The following is a 15,148-nucleotide window of genomic DNA, read 5'->3' as shown; positions in this document are numbered from 1 at the left end:
ATTTACTTCAGAGTTGACTGTTGTTTGACCACATAAAATTACAGCAATTTCTCTCTCCTTTGACTAAGTTTGACCGAGTTGTTTTGGGCTAAATTTATCATCTTGATCAAGTTGAGTTTGACTAAGGAAGACCGAGTTTATTTGAGGATGATTTGATGTTGTTTTGACCAGCGTTGACTTTCTGGTTAGGGCTGAAGTTTGACTGCAGTTGACTGCAAAAATTTACAGGGTTGTTTTGACTTTGTATTGGGCAAGTCAATTTGACTTTTGTACTCTCTCTCTGTGCTGAAATTTTGATTTAATAATAAGAAGAATTGATCAAAGGGTTTTCCCCACATTGGGGTTTTTCCTTGGCATCCACCAAATCTGGTGTCCTCTTGTCTTGGCTTGTCTTCTGCATTTTGTTTTATGTTCTATCTACTTTTACTGTCAATGTGATTATTGAATTGTTATTAGGCTGCTAAGGAACATTGAAGTAAATTGTGCTAAGCATAGAACATACCAATGTTGACTAAAATTAACATGGTATCGAAGCCCATGTGAAGACAAATCCCATGCAAGAGTGAGAAAAGAAATCACTAAGGAAAATTGTTGGACAAGAATATTTCATTGACGACTACATCATACTCCAAATCCGAGGACAAGCTCAAGGACAAAGTCGACTATCATGCATCGAAGATGACTTTAGATTTGACTTTGGAAGAGAATGATGTTATGGACTATGTAAAGGGAAGAATGTTGGAGCCTCCTTCAAATGCACCTGCTTCTACAAAAACAAAGTACAAGAAATGTGAGTTTAAAGATAAGAAAATTATCGTAGACTCCATTCAAAATCATTTGGTTTCCTATATTTCTGATTTGGAAACATCTAAGGATATGTATGATAAGTTGGTTGGGATGTTCAAAGTAAACAATGCAAATCAAGTCCTCTTTCTCAAGAACAAGTTGAAAGACATCAAGATGGATAGAGGAGAGTCTATTCAATCCTACTTCATGAGGATTACCGAAATCAAGAATGATCTTCTATCTATTGGAGAAGTTGTTGGTGACAGGGAGCTCACTCTTATTGCACTTGGAGGTCTTACAAGAGCCTAGGATGTGTTTAACATCACCATCCTCAATAATGACAGGATTCTGAATTTTGATGAATTATTGGCTAGATGCAATCAAGAAGAAATAAGGATGATGGAGAGAGATAAGCCCCCAAATGGAAATGATCCTACCGCTTTCTTTGCTCATGCTAAGAGGAAGAACAATGTTGGTCAAAGGAGACAAGGTCAAGGATTTAAGTCAGGATTCAAAGAAGGAAGAAAAGGAAGATGCTACAATTGCAACAGGTTTGGCCACTATGCTAGAGAGTGTCCTCACAAGAAGGATACTCCAAGCGATGATGACAACAACAACCACAACAACTTCAAAGGCAATGGCAATCAAAGGAACAACAAGTTTGTTAAAATTGAAAACTAGGGCCAAACTCCATGTGGGTCATCTTATTTATGGCAGCTGATATTTTTCTTTGGATCCCTTTCATCGAGAGGTGTAGGATTGATCTAAAGATTATCTGATTCCGATAAGTATTCATGGAGTTATGAATTTATTTGTGTTATAAGACAATTCGTCAAGGTCGGCTAGCAACTAAATAACACCCACATGCGCTCAACGTTTCAGTATAAAAAGAGATGACTTGAGAGTCATTTCACACACACTTCTCTCTTGATTTCTCTCCACTTGTCTTGGGTTTTAGTGTGAGAGAAATCTAGGAGGAAGAAGCCCTAGACGTTGGAGGAAAGGAGGCTGCCCTAGCCGCAACAAAGAAGACAGGCCAACGAAGCTATGGAAGGGATCTATGTTGACCTAAAGGAGCTCATGGAAGAATTTTAACGCAGCTATGGAGGAGGCCTTAACAAGCCCTAGCCGTAGTCCTAAAGTAGCCCTAACATTGTCCTAAATCTGCCCTAACTGCAGGTCTGTTCAAGCCCTAGACGCAGGTCTATTGAGGTGTCTTGGGTGCAAGAAAGGGCAGTGTATGATGCTACAAGAAGAGGCCAAGGCAGCGAGGGAGTTAAGGTCTGGTTCAAGGCTAACCAAGCTGCTGTTAGAGGGTCGAGGAGCTGAGCTTGGAGGCCGAGTTGAAGAAGGGTGATCACAGGTCTGTTTGGGGCAGCGAAAAGGTAAGGGAAGCCTATTTTGAGTGGGTTGTAGGTGACAGCGTGGGACTGTGGTAGGCCACAGTCCTAACCACCTCAAAACAGGGACAGCGTGGAAAGGTTGAGGGCTCAAACATGCCCAAAACAACAGCGTGCTAGGGGAGGTGTCTCATGAAGGTGAGCCGCAGTCTTTGAGGGTTGTTTGTGGATTGTTAGAGGAGTTTAGGGCTGCCCTAGTGCCCTAACCAGAACAGCCACGAACAACAGTATACAAACATATTTGGAGCAACATTTGTATGGTGTGTTGGTAGCTAGATACATGGGACAGCAAGGTCACTTGGTGGAGAAAGCAATAAGACAGCAATCAATGACATGGTGCAGTAAGGCTACAATGGGACAACAACAATAGCATAGTGCTGCAAACTCATTAGGACAGCAACAAGGTACATCATGCCAAATGGGACAGCTAGGCAATGATGCTTGTTGGAGCATATCAAATGGGACAGCAGTATGCCAAACATGGAATGGCAATGTCACTAACAGTGGGACAGCTGTATGCCACATGGGACAGCAGTGGCTAGCATGGTGCAGCTATGGCACATGGGAAAGTTGTGGCAGCATGGTGCAACAACAACACATGGGACAGTAGTGGCAGCGTAAGATGCAGCAATATGATGTGTGCAGCATGGTCATGAGGTCCAACATAGTGATGATGGGTGTAGCATGGTGTAGCATGGTGAGGTGCAGCATGATGACGAGGTGCAGCATGATAGGTGAAGGAGTCACCTTGGAGAATCATTTGAAGTAGCATGTCTTCAACTGAGTTCAGTTATCGCATGTATCATCTTCTTAGAGATGATCTATGCTCTTATTTAGATAAGTCAAAGTGTTGACTTCTATTGCAAATGTACTATCTCTCTCTCTCTGTTGAACTATTGAAGAAAATACAAGAAGAATTGATCAAGGGTTTCCCCACATTGGGGTTTGTCCTTGGCTAGCGCCACATCTTGTGTCCTCTTGTCTTGGCTTGTCTTCTGCGATTTATGTTTATGTTCTATCTACAATTTACTTTAATGTTGATGTGATTGCCAATCAGGAAAAGATATTGAGCTAACTATGAAAATTGAAATAAATTGCTCTAAGCATAGAACATACCTAAAATTAACAAAGTTCAACAACAAAGGAAAAAGGAATGCTCCCGCTGCTCGATATGGAAATGGTCGTCCTCCCAAAGATCAAGAAATTCTAGGTATGAGGAAAGTAATGTTGTAGAAAAACAAAATGAATTTTATCTTATTTCCACTTTATCTACTACCTCTCCTCTGAATACATTGGATCATTGGTTGATCAATAGTGGAGCCTCAAGGCACTTCACTGGGTACAAAGAGGCCCTCTCAAATTTGGTTGAAAAGAAGGCTAACTTGCAAATCATACTTGGAGATAATGCCACCTATCCCGTGAAATGAATAGATACCATTACTCTTCACTTGAATCAAGGTCAAACCATTCATCTATAAGAAGTATTATATGTGCCGGATTTGAAGAAGAACTTGGTATCTATTTCTACGATGGAAGATAAAAGCTTCAAGGTAGCATTCATTTACAGAAAGGTACGTCTTTGGCAAAGAAACCCTAAAGATGCATTTACACTTGGATTTAGGGTTGATGGTCTTTATCAAGTTGGAGGAAGTCCTTTGGGAGCCATGTCTTGTGACACTTCTCTTCAATCTGAATTGTGGCACCGGAGATTTGCCCACCTTCATTACAAAGCCTTACCAGGGTAAGGAAGATGGTCACAAGTATGCCCGATTTCAACATGAATCATGAAGGTGTTTGTCAGGGTTGTGCAGCTAGGAAACTTACAAGGGGACCATTCCCCTCAAGCGAAAGTCAAACTTTTGATATTCTTCAACTGGTCCATTTTGACCTATATGTTGCTTGTAACATCATTAGGAGGATACTTATATTATGCTATCTTTGTGAATGGCTTCTCTCGCAAAACATGGGTCTATTTCTTGAAGAATAAGGAATAAGTATTCAAATGGTTTCGTGCTTTCAAAGCCTTGGTAGAGAATCAAACAGGGAAGAAGATCAAAATATTGAGGACCGACAATAGGACAGAATATGAATCAAATGAATTTAATGACTATTGTAGAGAGGCTGACATTAAGAGGGAGAAAACTGTCGCATACACTCCTGAGCAAAATGGAGTTGCAGAAAGAAAGAATCGAACGATCACGGAAGCCACCCATGCCATGCTTCATGATCTAGGTCAACCGAAGTTCTTATGGGGAGAAGCTGCAAATATTGTCGTGTGTGTTTAAAATAGGTGTCCACATCAAGCATTGAATTTCAAGACACCCGAAGAAGTTTTCACTAGTAAGAAACCTGATGTTTCTCATTTTAGAATATTTGGTTGTCCCGTATATTTTCATGTGCCTAAAGAGAAGAGAAACAAGTTGGGAGCATGTGGGAAGAAAGGAACTTTTGTGGGCTATAGTGAAAACTCAAAGGCATATAGAATCTATGTGCCTAGTCAACGAGATGTGGAAGTAAGCCATGATGTTACATTTGATGAAGACACTGCTCTTGGGAAAGCCAGAGATCTCCCCATTCCAGGAAAAGAGAATGATGATGCTACAGGAAAGCAGGATGAACCTTCGTCCGATGAGCCTATGCCCGATGTTGAAGGTCTGATGGATTCCATTGATCCACCTCCTAGTGATCCCTCTACCTCAAGAAAATACTGTTGTGGCTCAAGGACACTCTCGAAGATGCTAAAAAGCATATTTCTCCAAGAGGGACACTTCGTGAAAGTAAGAATCCCCAGGTATCAAGGGTACCTTGTTGCTATGAGTACCACTATTCAATCTGAGCCTTGTACGTTCGAAGAAGTCGTGAAACACCAAGCATGGAAGGATGCGATGAATGAGGAGTATGAATCAATCATGAAGAATGATGTCTAGGATGTGGTTCCTAGGCCCAAGGACAAGTCCACGGTCACCTCTAAATGGCTTTACAAAATCAAACATGGAGTTGATGGGAGTGCTGAAAAATAGAAGGCCAGGTTCATCGCTCAAGGCTTCTCTCAAAAGGAAGGGGTGGAATATGATGAGATATTTGCACCAGTTGCCTGATATACCACAATCCATTCAATTATTTCTCTTTTTGCCTCTCAACGATGGAGCTTACACCAAATGGATGTGAAGAATGCTTTCTTGCATGGCTAGCTTAAGGAGGAAGTCTACTTGGAACAGCCTAAGCAGTTTGAAGTACAGGATCGAAGGACACACGTATGCAGGTTGAAGAAAGCCCTCTATGGGTTGAAGCAAGCCCTTAGGGCTTAGTATGAAAGGATTGATACTATCTTATGAAGTTGGGATTTACAAGGACTGAAGCTGACCCTAACCTATTTTTCAAGGTTGAGAATGGCGTGCCTCTCATTCTAGTCCTTTATGTGGATGATCGCTTTCTGACTGGTGCAGACCCTTTCATTTATCAATGCAAGAGGGAATTGGCTTCCGAGTTCGAGATGAAGGACCTAGGACTGATGCACTACTTCCTAGGCTTGGAGGTCTGGCAAAAGCCAGGTGAGATTTTCCTTTTCTCAAGGAAAATACATTGTGAAGTTGCTTGAGAGATGTGGGATGGTGGATTGCAAGTCTGTGTCTACTCTGATGGAACTCAACTTCAAGAAGTATGTGGAAGTGTTGTTGGGTGCGAATTGGCAAATCCCTCCAAATATAGACAACTTGTCGGGGCCATTATGTTCTTGGTAAACTCCCATCCTAACATATGCTTCGATGTGAACACATTGAGTCAATTTATGGTCAAGCCTCATCACATACATTAGATTGCTGCTAAGAATCTCTTGGGATATCTCTGAGGTGCATTGGATTATGGATTGAGATACACTGCCGGGAATTTGAGGCTGCATGGATATACAGATGTTGGTTGGGCTGGCAGTGTGGTGGATTGTAAGAGCACATCTGGATGTTGCTTCTCATTAGGGTCTGCTTCAATTTCTTGGATGAGCAGGAACCATCGAGGACGAATACATTGCAGCTAGTATGGCCTGTTGTGAAGTTGTTTGGTTGATGAAGCTCTTCATTGAGCTATTTGCGCACGTATTGGATACCACCGTGATCTTCTGCGACAACCAGAGTGGGATTCGCCTTTCAGAGAATCCCGTGTTCCACGACCGCTCCAAGCACATTGATATCGGGAACCACTTTATCTGGGATATGGTACAACAGGGAGCAATAAGGCTCCAACACATCAAGATTGATGAGCAAGTCGCAAATATCCTCACAAAGCCTTTGGGGAAGGTCAAATTCTTAGCCTTCCGAGAGAGACCTAGGGTCATGGAAAGACCCTCCATGAGGGTCCCACTTGAGTTGGACATTGAGCTCTGGGAGGTCCTAGGGGCTTGTGGTACTTCTTGGAGCTATGAGCGACCATACGGTGAGTGGTTCACCTTCCCCTACGTAGTGCGCTATGTACAAGGTGAGTGGTTCACCTTCCCATGTGATACCCCATGATGACATGTGTGTAGGGTGAGTGGTTCACCTTCCCCTACTAGACACGTGTGTAGGGTGAGTGGTTCACCTTCTCCTATGGCATATGAGCAGGATGAGTGGTTCACCTGCTCTACTAATGCCCCAGCATACATCCTACCCATGTAGTTCGGGACTCATGGGAATTACCTCTCGTCTCGCCAATGAGTTGGGAAACGTGGATAGGGACCATAGCACTACCGATGGACGCATCGTGTATTGACCTACTTCCTATGTCTAGGATGCATGGTGTTCAACAATTTGATTTGGGATCATTTGAGGTTCTACCTCTGAACTGACTTTGTAAGTGGAGAGTGGTAAGGTCTTGTGACTCACTCTCGATCGATTCTTCTTCATTATTACTTCATGGTTTAGCAGAGCAGAGATGAGATGATACGGATGGCATGATGATGACAGATGGATTGGCAGGTGGAATTCTCCCTAGTTGAGAGGGAGTTTTAAAATTGGAAACTACAGCCAAATTCCATCTTGGTACAACTCATTTGATGGAGATGATGATTGCATTTGATTCCTCTTTTCCAGAGGTCCAAGATTGATATAAAGATCATCTCATTCAAACAAGCAGATGTGTGGTTTTGAATTCATGCCCACACATGTGCAAATTGTTTAGACCGGCCTCATCATCATGTAGGCTCAAGAAGCCCAATGGATGTGTCTCTTCACCCACAACGAATTGTATAAATACAAGAGACCTCACACCTCATTTGGCACATTCATCACTCACACATTCTTCTCTCTTCATCTGATTGGTTCGTACAACATTGGCAGCTTCTCTCTCTCACAGGTGTGGCAAGGAGGACAAGTTTCTGCGCAGAATTGCAGACCAAAATTTCAGAGTTCTGGGACAGGTTTGACCAGCGTAGACAGAGGACTTGCTTATCGAGTCTGTGTTTTGGGGTCAAAGGTTTGATTTTTCTAGGCCGCATCTCTGGGCACAAAAACTGAGAAATTCTAGGCTGTTTGACCTGCGTTGACTTCAGAGTTGACTATTGTTTGACTGCAAAAAATTACAGCAGTTTTCTCTCTCCTTTGACTGAGTTTGACCAAGCTGTTTTGGGCTGAATTCATCCTCCTGATCAGGCCGAGTTTGACTGAGGAAGACTGAGTTGCTTTGAGGATGATTTGCTGCTGTTTTGACCAGCGTTGACTTTCTGGTTAGGGCTGAAGTTTGACTGCAGTTGACTGTAGAAATTTATAGGGTTGTTTTGACTTTGTATTGGGCAAGTCAATTTGAATTTTGTACTCTCTCTCTCTCTGCTGAACTTTTGATTTAATAATAAGAAGAATTGATCAAAGGGTTTTCCCCACATTGGGGTTTTTCCCTGGCATCTGCCAAATCTGGTGTCCTCTTGTCTTGGCTTGTCTTCTGCATTTTGTTTTATGTTCTATCTGCTTTTACTATCAATGTGAATATTGAAATTGTTACTAAGCTGCTAAGGAACATTGGAGTAAATTTTGCTAAGCATAGAACATAACATTGTTAACTAAAATTAACACTTCCTAAAACCCTAAGTTTGCCTTTAAGTTTATAAATATAGAACATTAATCAACTCCAACCTTATATACCATTAACTTAGCATCCATGCATAGAGTTAGGGTGTTTAATGTAAATATTTGAAACTAGTAAATAGAGCCCTTTATATATACTAACCTGTTTTTTACAAACCTCTTCACCCCATTTTCTGAGGCTGCAAATATGCTCTTCCAGCTGCTCTAGAGTGAAAAGCTCTGCCAGTGATCCACCTTCGATTCTATTTTTGTTTTTAGATAAAGACACTAGAGTTTCTGTTTCTGTTTTTCTTCTGTGCTTGCGTGGAGGACTCTCATCATGATTACCATGTGATGATCTAACCTGAGAAGAAGCCTCACAAGTTGAGGGTCCAACAGAAGAGGAAGAATATGATGATCTTGACAATAACAATGCAAGTTGTTGTTGCATGATCACTTGGCGAACTGGAAGACATAGAGGGCATTGTTCATCTCGGCAATGTTGATGATGGCACACAAGAATTCTAGAGGCTATACACAGCCCATGCCCACACTCATAACTATGGCATTTCACAATGTGGGCCCACAACTTCTTTGCCTTTGAACATTGGGGTAGCTTGCAGTGGCCACCTTCAGAGGCTGAAGTACAGTTGGTAGCATGACACAGTAACAGCAACCATCGTTGGTGTTTTCTGTACTTTTGTTGTTGTTGTTGTTGTTGTTGTTGTAGCCGAGGTGGTGGTCCAGGTTTGGCTGTCCTCCGGTTTCTCATATCTGCACAGAAACAAGGGTTTGATAAACATAAATCAGATTCACATATCCTAAGATCTTACAGCCTGCCAACAAATTACAGGTCAGTTTCATTCCTGTATTAAATAATTTAATGTACCAAACGACAAATAAGTAATTCTTAATCAATTTGAGGTTTTGCAACTAAGATTAATTATTTACTTTCAATACAGAATCATTAAAGAAGAAGACAAAAAAAGGAATTTCCAATACCATTCCCATAGCCTAAGGAAATTATTTTCTCTTTGAAATAAAATAATCAAAACTTGTTTCATCCAACTCTCTATGACAAGTTTCACAATAGGGAAATATTGCATGTTTGGATAATTAGAAAGTTTGAATCCAATTTAGATGAATACAATGAATGGAAATATTACCATTGTTCCCTAAAGTTGTTAAGAATTATTTGGGCTTTCCACAAGTAAACACAATGCATTAAGAACATACAAATTAATTTGAATTCTCAGTGGATAAATTTGAAATGACTTTTCTACAATCAACCTAACTCGTTTTTCCTTCGTAGGATATTTAGGTTCCCTATAAATGGCTATTGTTTTAGTTTTAAAGCAAACATTTATATGAGTGTTGAGCATACTCCCCTCAGCAACATCCATCCATGATCGCCCTAAAAGTAAGGAATAACCTTCAAAGACATTGACTACATGGAACTTTGGAAGTGACAACTATCACAATCTCCAAGCAGATCTCAATCATCAAGCACATGGCCTTAATATGTTTAGTTGTCAGAACAGACCTACTTGTCTAGTCCCTAGTTGTCGGAACTGACCTACTTGTCTAGTCCCTTAGATGTATCAATGGTGTAATATAATCCAATTCCAAATTAAGGGGTATAATATTATCACAAATCCCCGTGTCGACCATAAAATTATGGATCAAATGTTCATGAACGGTGGATTTTCCCCCTAGCTGCTATTAGTTTTTTACTTGAACCTGCGTAAGTTCACCTAATAGGATGCCTAGCAGCAAATGATATAGAATGACTTCTAAGGGCATGGGACTTCAAGGCCTTGGCTAACTTGATTTTCATTAGAAGGCTTCAAGGAATTACGTAACGTCATGTTAGTTAGGTATTTGTTCAAATCAATCACTTCAGTATACGTTGAACTATAACAAGTGATCTTTGATCCATAATGTTATGATTGACTTGGGGGCTTGTGACAATATCATGTACCTTACGGTCATTCAGAAATTGAAAGTGGAATGTAGTACAATTATTACTTAAGTTAGGGAACAAGATAGTAGCCCAGTTTGCACCATCAAGCATTATTAAGGGATATATGCTCAACATCTGAATCCTATTTACAAATCGTAGTATGGGTATTATCGAAGAGTACATGAGTATTGATGATACTCATGTCCACCATAAAAATAAAACAAGCATCATATATAAAGAACCTAAACGAAAAAACAGGTGGTTTGGACCTAACGGTGACCTTTTAAGAAACTAGCTTGAGATCTTACACAATTCTTATTGTTCTTCAAATAAAACATCTCCTGCCTACCTTAAGCCATAAGAGATGGGAGCTCTATTGATCCGAAATGGATCAAACCATGAAGGGTTGTAAGACTCAGTTTCTGCAAGAATGATTCAGCAATTAATGAAGGTTAGGCAGACTATGTAAAACAAAGCAAATGTAAAAGTTGAATGAAATAAATGTGAGAGAGAAAAAGAATTAAATGAAAAAAAAAATAGAACAGCAGACAAGAGAAAGGCTAAGGAATGGGAAATGAAGGGTCATGGCTATTGGCTTCCCCTCACCCTATTTATCCCTATTTCTTTCATGAATTTCACTCTCAATGGGTCTTTTGGCAAAGGAGAGGAAACACTAAGAGCGGGAATGACAATGTAACTAAGTCATATTTGAAGCTGCTTTTCCCTCTATATTGTGTGATGAATTTTCTCAGTGGCTATGTTAATGGATGTGCTTGAATAATTGGTAGTACATCTATGTTTAAATTGTGTGTGTGAAAAGTGCTCTTATCTTGTTTGATGTGATAGTCTACTAAGAGCGGGAATGACAATGTAACTAAGTCATATTTGAAGCTGCTTTTCCCTCTATATTGTGTGATGAATTTTCTCAGTGGCTATGTTAATGGATGTGCTTGAATAATTGGTAGTACATCTATGTTTAAATTGTGTGTGTGAAAAGTGCTCTTATCTTGTTTGATGTGATAGTCTGAGTGTATAATGGTGGCAAGAATGGCCACTTGTATTTCTATTAGTCTGGTTCAGAGAATTGTATTCCATGATCAATTGGTGAAACACTAACAGCTCTAAGATATCCACCATTCATTCCACTCCATGTAGAGATCAATGGCTCACAAGATTTGATTATTGCACTTACCTAGGGAGTTTCTAATTCAGTGTATTCCACTTGGGCAGATTTATCACTCCTCCAAGCTAAATTTCTCTTTCCTTATCAAATTTCTCTGACCTGGGCTGTAATTCCATACCTGGGTAGGCTTAATTCATAGCCTAAATGTTTTATTTCACTACTGGTCGAATTTTCATCCATTGGGTTGCTCACGCTCACTCACAAGGCTGTACGGTGGCTATACAGGCTACAAACATCCCATAGACACCTCTCCTCTCTCCCTAGGCAATTAAATCAGTAAGCTAGACAATTGCCCCAACCATTGGGTAGCAAGCTAAGTAGGAACGTTTCACTGCACTTTCCTCTTCTTTTGATCTCTCTCAAATATAGTTTCCTTTGTGTATTTTTTGTTTATGCAGATTTGGTTGGTGTGTTTATGTGTAATCATTGAGTGAACATGGAAGCAAAGAGGGATATTAAAGTGTAAGAATGATTATTTATTCAAATCAGCCCAGGGTTGGTGTTCCAAGGCTGGATGAACCAACATGGATTAGGGATGATCACCATTCATCTATTTCCTGAGATTGATTGAATTTCTAATCAAATTGTAAACAATACACAGGGATGCATGGAGATAGTGCAAAGGAGACTATGGAGCAGTGCAAATCAACTCAACATCCATATTTAGAAGACCATGACAATTTGGATTAGAAATTGAAATTACTGATAGCTCAACAGGCATTTACAAGTTTAGGATCTTCAATGCGGCTTTGCAAGAATAATCTAAAGACACTGGTTCCAAACATATATGCAAATGCTGGTATTTTTGCATCTAAGCATTCTATTAAAAAATAGTGAGGAATCTAAAGATTTGAAGCAGTCTGGACTTTGTCCTTCCATATTACTCAACACGGTGAAGTTTTGTAACCAGATAATGCTTGAAAGAATAACTATTGATGTGTTAATGACAGAGGTTTATGAGTTCTCACAATATGGATTTTTGGTTGACATCACCCAAAGAGGTTGGTTGTAGCCTTCCATGCACAAAAAGATGATTAGCACTTGCCTGTAAGCCTACCAACAGACCAACCTCACATGTTCTCAGAAGAATAATGAGCAATGAGGTGATTGCAGAAAGGTTGCACTAAGAGTTTGATTATGTATTTAGAATCAATCCTAAAATTATAGCATTTGACATCCAATAGAGATAGAGACCTGACATTGGTCGGTACATTGAGAACTAAGGTTTATTTGCCATTGCATTGTCATCTCATTTCTTCTGTGGAGGTTCCACAGAGAAAGGAGCCAACTAATCAATCTGGATCTGGAGCAGAGGCTACATTGAAAAAACAACCTTACAGCCATCAAAAGAACAGAGAAGTGCTGAGATCCTTGTACATGGCAAAGGACAGAGGGCCCGTAGCCTTTCTAAATGAAGAACACTGCACAAGACAGACAGAGCTCTTGAGTCTTTATATAGGCCTGAGAACAAAATTCAAAGAGACTTCTGTAAAGGATCCATGTTGGTGAAGCAACCAGGCTACAAATCCCTCATTTATGGATAATAACATATCAAAGCAGTTGCATCCTTGACCATGACACAATTGCTATAACTTTGAAGATAAGATAATATTAAATAATATTAATGACCACAAAAGTAGGTCAATAGGACTGTGCTGTACAATGATGTCAATAAGATTTAGGAGTACCAAAATGCCTCCTATATAAAGAACAAGTGAAATAGAAAACATGAAGTCTATGTGCAAAAACATGAGAAAACCCTCAGATCCAGGTGCAGGTAGCTGTAACAAGAGGGAACTCGGGATAGTACGATGCCCTTAAGAAGCGCTGGGGCAAGATCTGGTGTCTGGAACCTCTACTGCATTGTCGCCTAGCCTCTATAACTCGTTGCTGAGGTCTAGGTGATCTGATCTACCTGCTGGTAAGGGATCTGGTCTGGAAACATCTCTAAGGTCTCCAGGGAGGAGGGATGGTCCCCTTGATCTGCACTGATCTGGAGCAAGAAACAATATCGTCATCAACCTGTCTCTTGGCGCCCCTAGCTGATGGAAGCACCATAAAGGAGGTAATTCGTTGAATAGGATTTGACCTAGGAGGCTAGAGAGAGTGGGTACGAAGTCTGAGGGCCCCTTGCATGTAAAGGGTGAGACATCTCTGGTCTAAGTACTGGAAGAAACTGGAAAGGGTCTGGATCCCCCTAAGCAAGCAATGGAATAAACCATGAATCTCATAATAAATGGGGCAACAGAAAATGAAGTGCTCCTCTAACTCAATCTCTCAAAGATGACATAGCTAACAGATCCTATATGAATGGTCTATCAAGTGGTCCATCTCAATCCGCAGTCAATGAGAGCCAACTATGAATTATCCTAAGGGAAATTGAAGAACATGCATCCAATGGTGAAGTGTGTAATGGGGACGAACAATGAGTCTATCCCTCATCATCAAGCAGTGCTCAACATAGAAGGCCATCTTTGGACATTACCCACCCTAAGGGTTTATCCAAGTGACCTATACATATTGCTTGTATGTATATTCGTGAATGATTGTATTCATCTCTTGTTTGGTTGGTAAGAGGTGGCCGAGTGCACATAAGGAATATCTGAACAGAGGAAGCTGGTTCAGCAAAATACCAATTAAAGGAGATCTACTCCAATGTACCAGCATCAAGACCGAGCTAAAGCATTGGCTTCTGCAATGGACTCAGATGAATGGTAGGCCAAGTATGGATATTTGTCACACCCCTATGTTGTATCAGCAAAACTCCAAACATGGTGTAGAAGTGAGTTGTCAAGTGGGCTTCGCCAAGAGCCAATGGAAAACATTCCGTTGTGTTGTTGTCGGCCACGTCTGCCCATAACTATGAGACTGAATATTGCCTCCATTAGGAAGGGGCAGGTGCCAAACTCTTGGGGGATAATGGGTTGAGGAACTATCTGTTTGCATATCAAGCGACGAAGGAGGATAGTCTTTACTCTCTCCACTAAGGCCCAATCAGACTCTAGTAAACCAAGTCCCCAGGCCTCAAATCCATATAGAACTATGAGGCAAACAAGAGTGTCCACAAGCGACATTTTGGACAACATGTCTAGAAAGTGATGCTAAAAACATTGTCTCTCTAGATGATCCAAGGACCCATAGCCCTTATTGATTCGAGGTTGGAGTGCATGTTGCAAATTGAAGCAAGGACCTATGAATAATACCCCCATATAAGTATAAGCGGTGGTGACCTTGACCTCCTCACCTTTGAAGAAGAAGTAGTGATCAAAAAAAATATTCTTTAATGCTTTTAAGACCATGACCAGGTTCACTATCAAATGACAAAGATCACAAAAAAGGGCTAGGTCACCTAGTTGTCACTGGAATCTATGCAAGGATGAGGCTAGAGGTACCACATCATTGCAAACAAAAGGACAAAAATCAAGACATGGTGTAGAAGGCAACCATCATCATCCTAGATGTGCTCATCCAAGGGCTCCAACTCATCAATGTAGATCCCAAAAAATGTGGGAGACAAGGGGTAACCTTATTTAATCCCAACAAAATGAAATTTGATAATCCATGTGTTATGCATAGGCGACCAAGGACTGACTCGTATAGACACATGATGGTTGACAATAGGGTCTCTAAGATGTGGCGATGCCAATGTCTCTAAGTATATGGAATAAAGCCTCCCTAGGGATAGTGTAATGTCTCAAAGGAGGAAAATTTGGAACAAACCCTTAAATAAAAATTTCATTCACTTAACAGAAGATTGCCATGTAAAAACCCAAATACCAAAAATTTGACA

General features: G+C 40.6%; 1 protein-coding gene across 2 annotated transcripts in view; it reads right to left on the bottom strand.

Annotated features, from left to right (window-relative positions):
- Positions 1 to 15,148, bottom strand: part of LOC149169061 (uncharacterized) — a 228,999-nt gene that overhangs the window by 180,796 nt on the left and 33,055 nt on the right. For both annotated transcript variants that reach the window (XR_016259363.1, XM_089427017.1), the window contains exon 2: positions 8,376 to 8,986. Coding sequence is in view for 1 of the 2 variants with exons in the window: in XM_089427017.1 (XP_089283143.1) it covers positions 8,376 to 8,986 (611 nt within the window). In the remaining variant the exon portion in view is untranslated. The remainder of the gene's footprint in view (positions 1 to 8,375; positions 8,987 to 15,148) is intronic.

This window comes from Pinus tabuliformis, chromosome 4_2 (assembly GCF_031772625.1).
Source record: "Pinus tabuliformis cultivar Carrire ecotype Pingquan chromosome 4_2, CPIR1, whole genome shotgun sequence".
In the NCBI taxonomy this organism is placed as follows: domain Eukaryota; kingdom Viridiplantae; phylum Streptophyta; class Pinopsida; order Pinales; family Pinaceae; genus Pinus; species Pinus tabuliformis.
The sequence above is the reverse complement of the archived record's forward strand: the minus strand, read 5'-3'. Positions and strand labels throughout refer to the sequence as shown.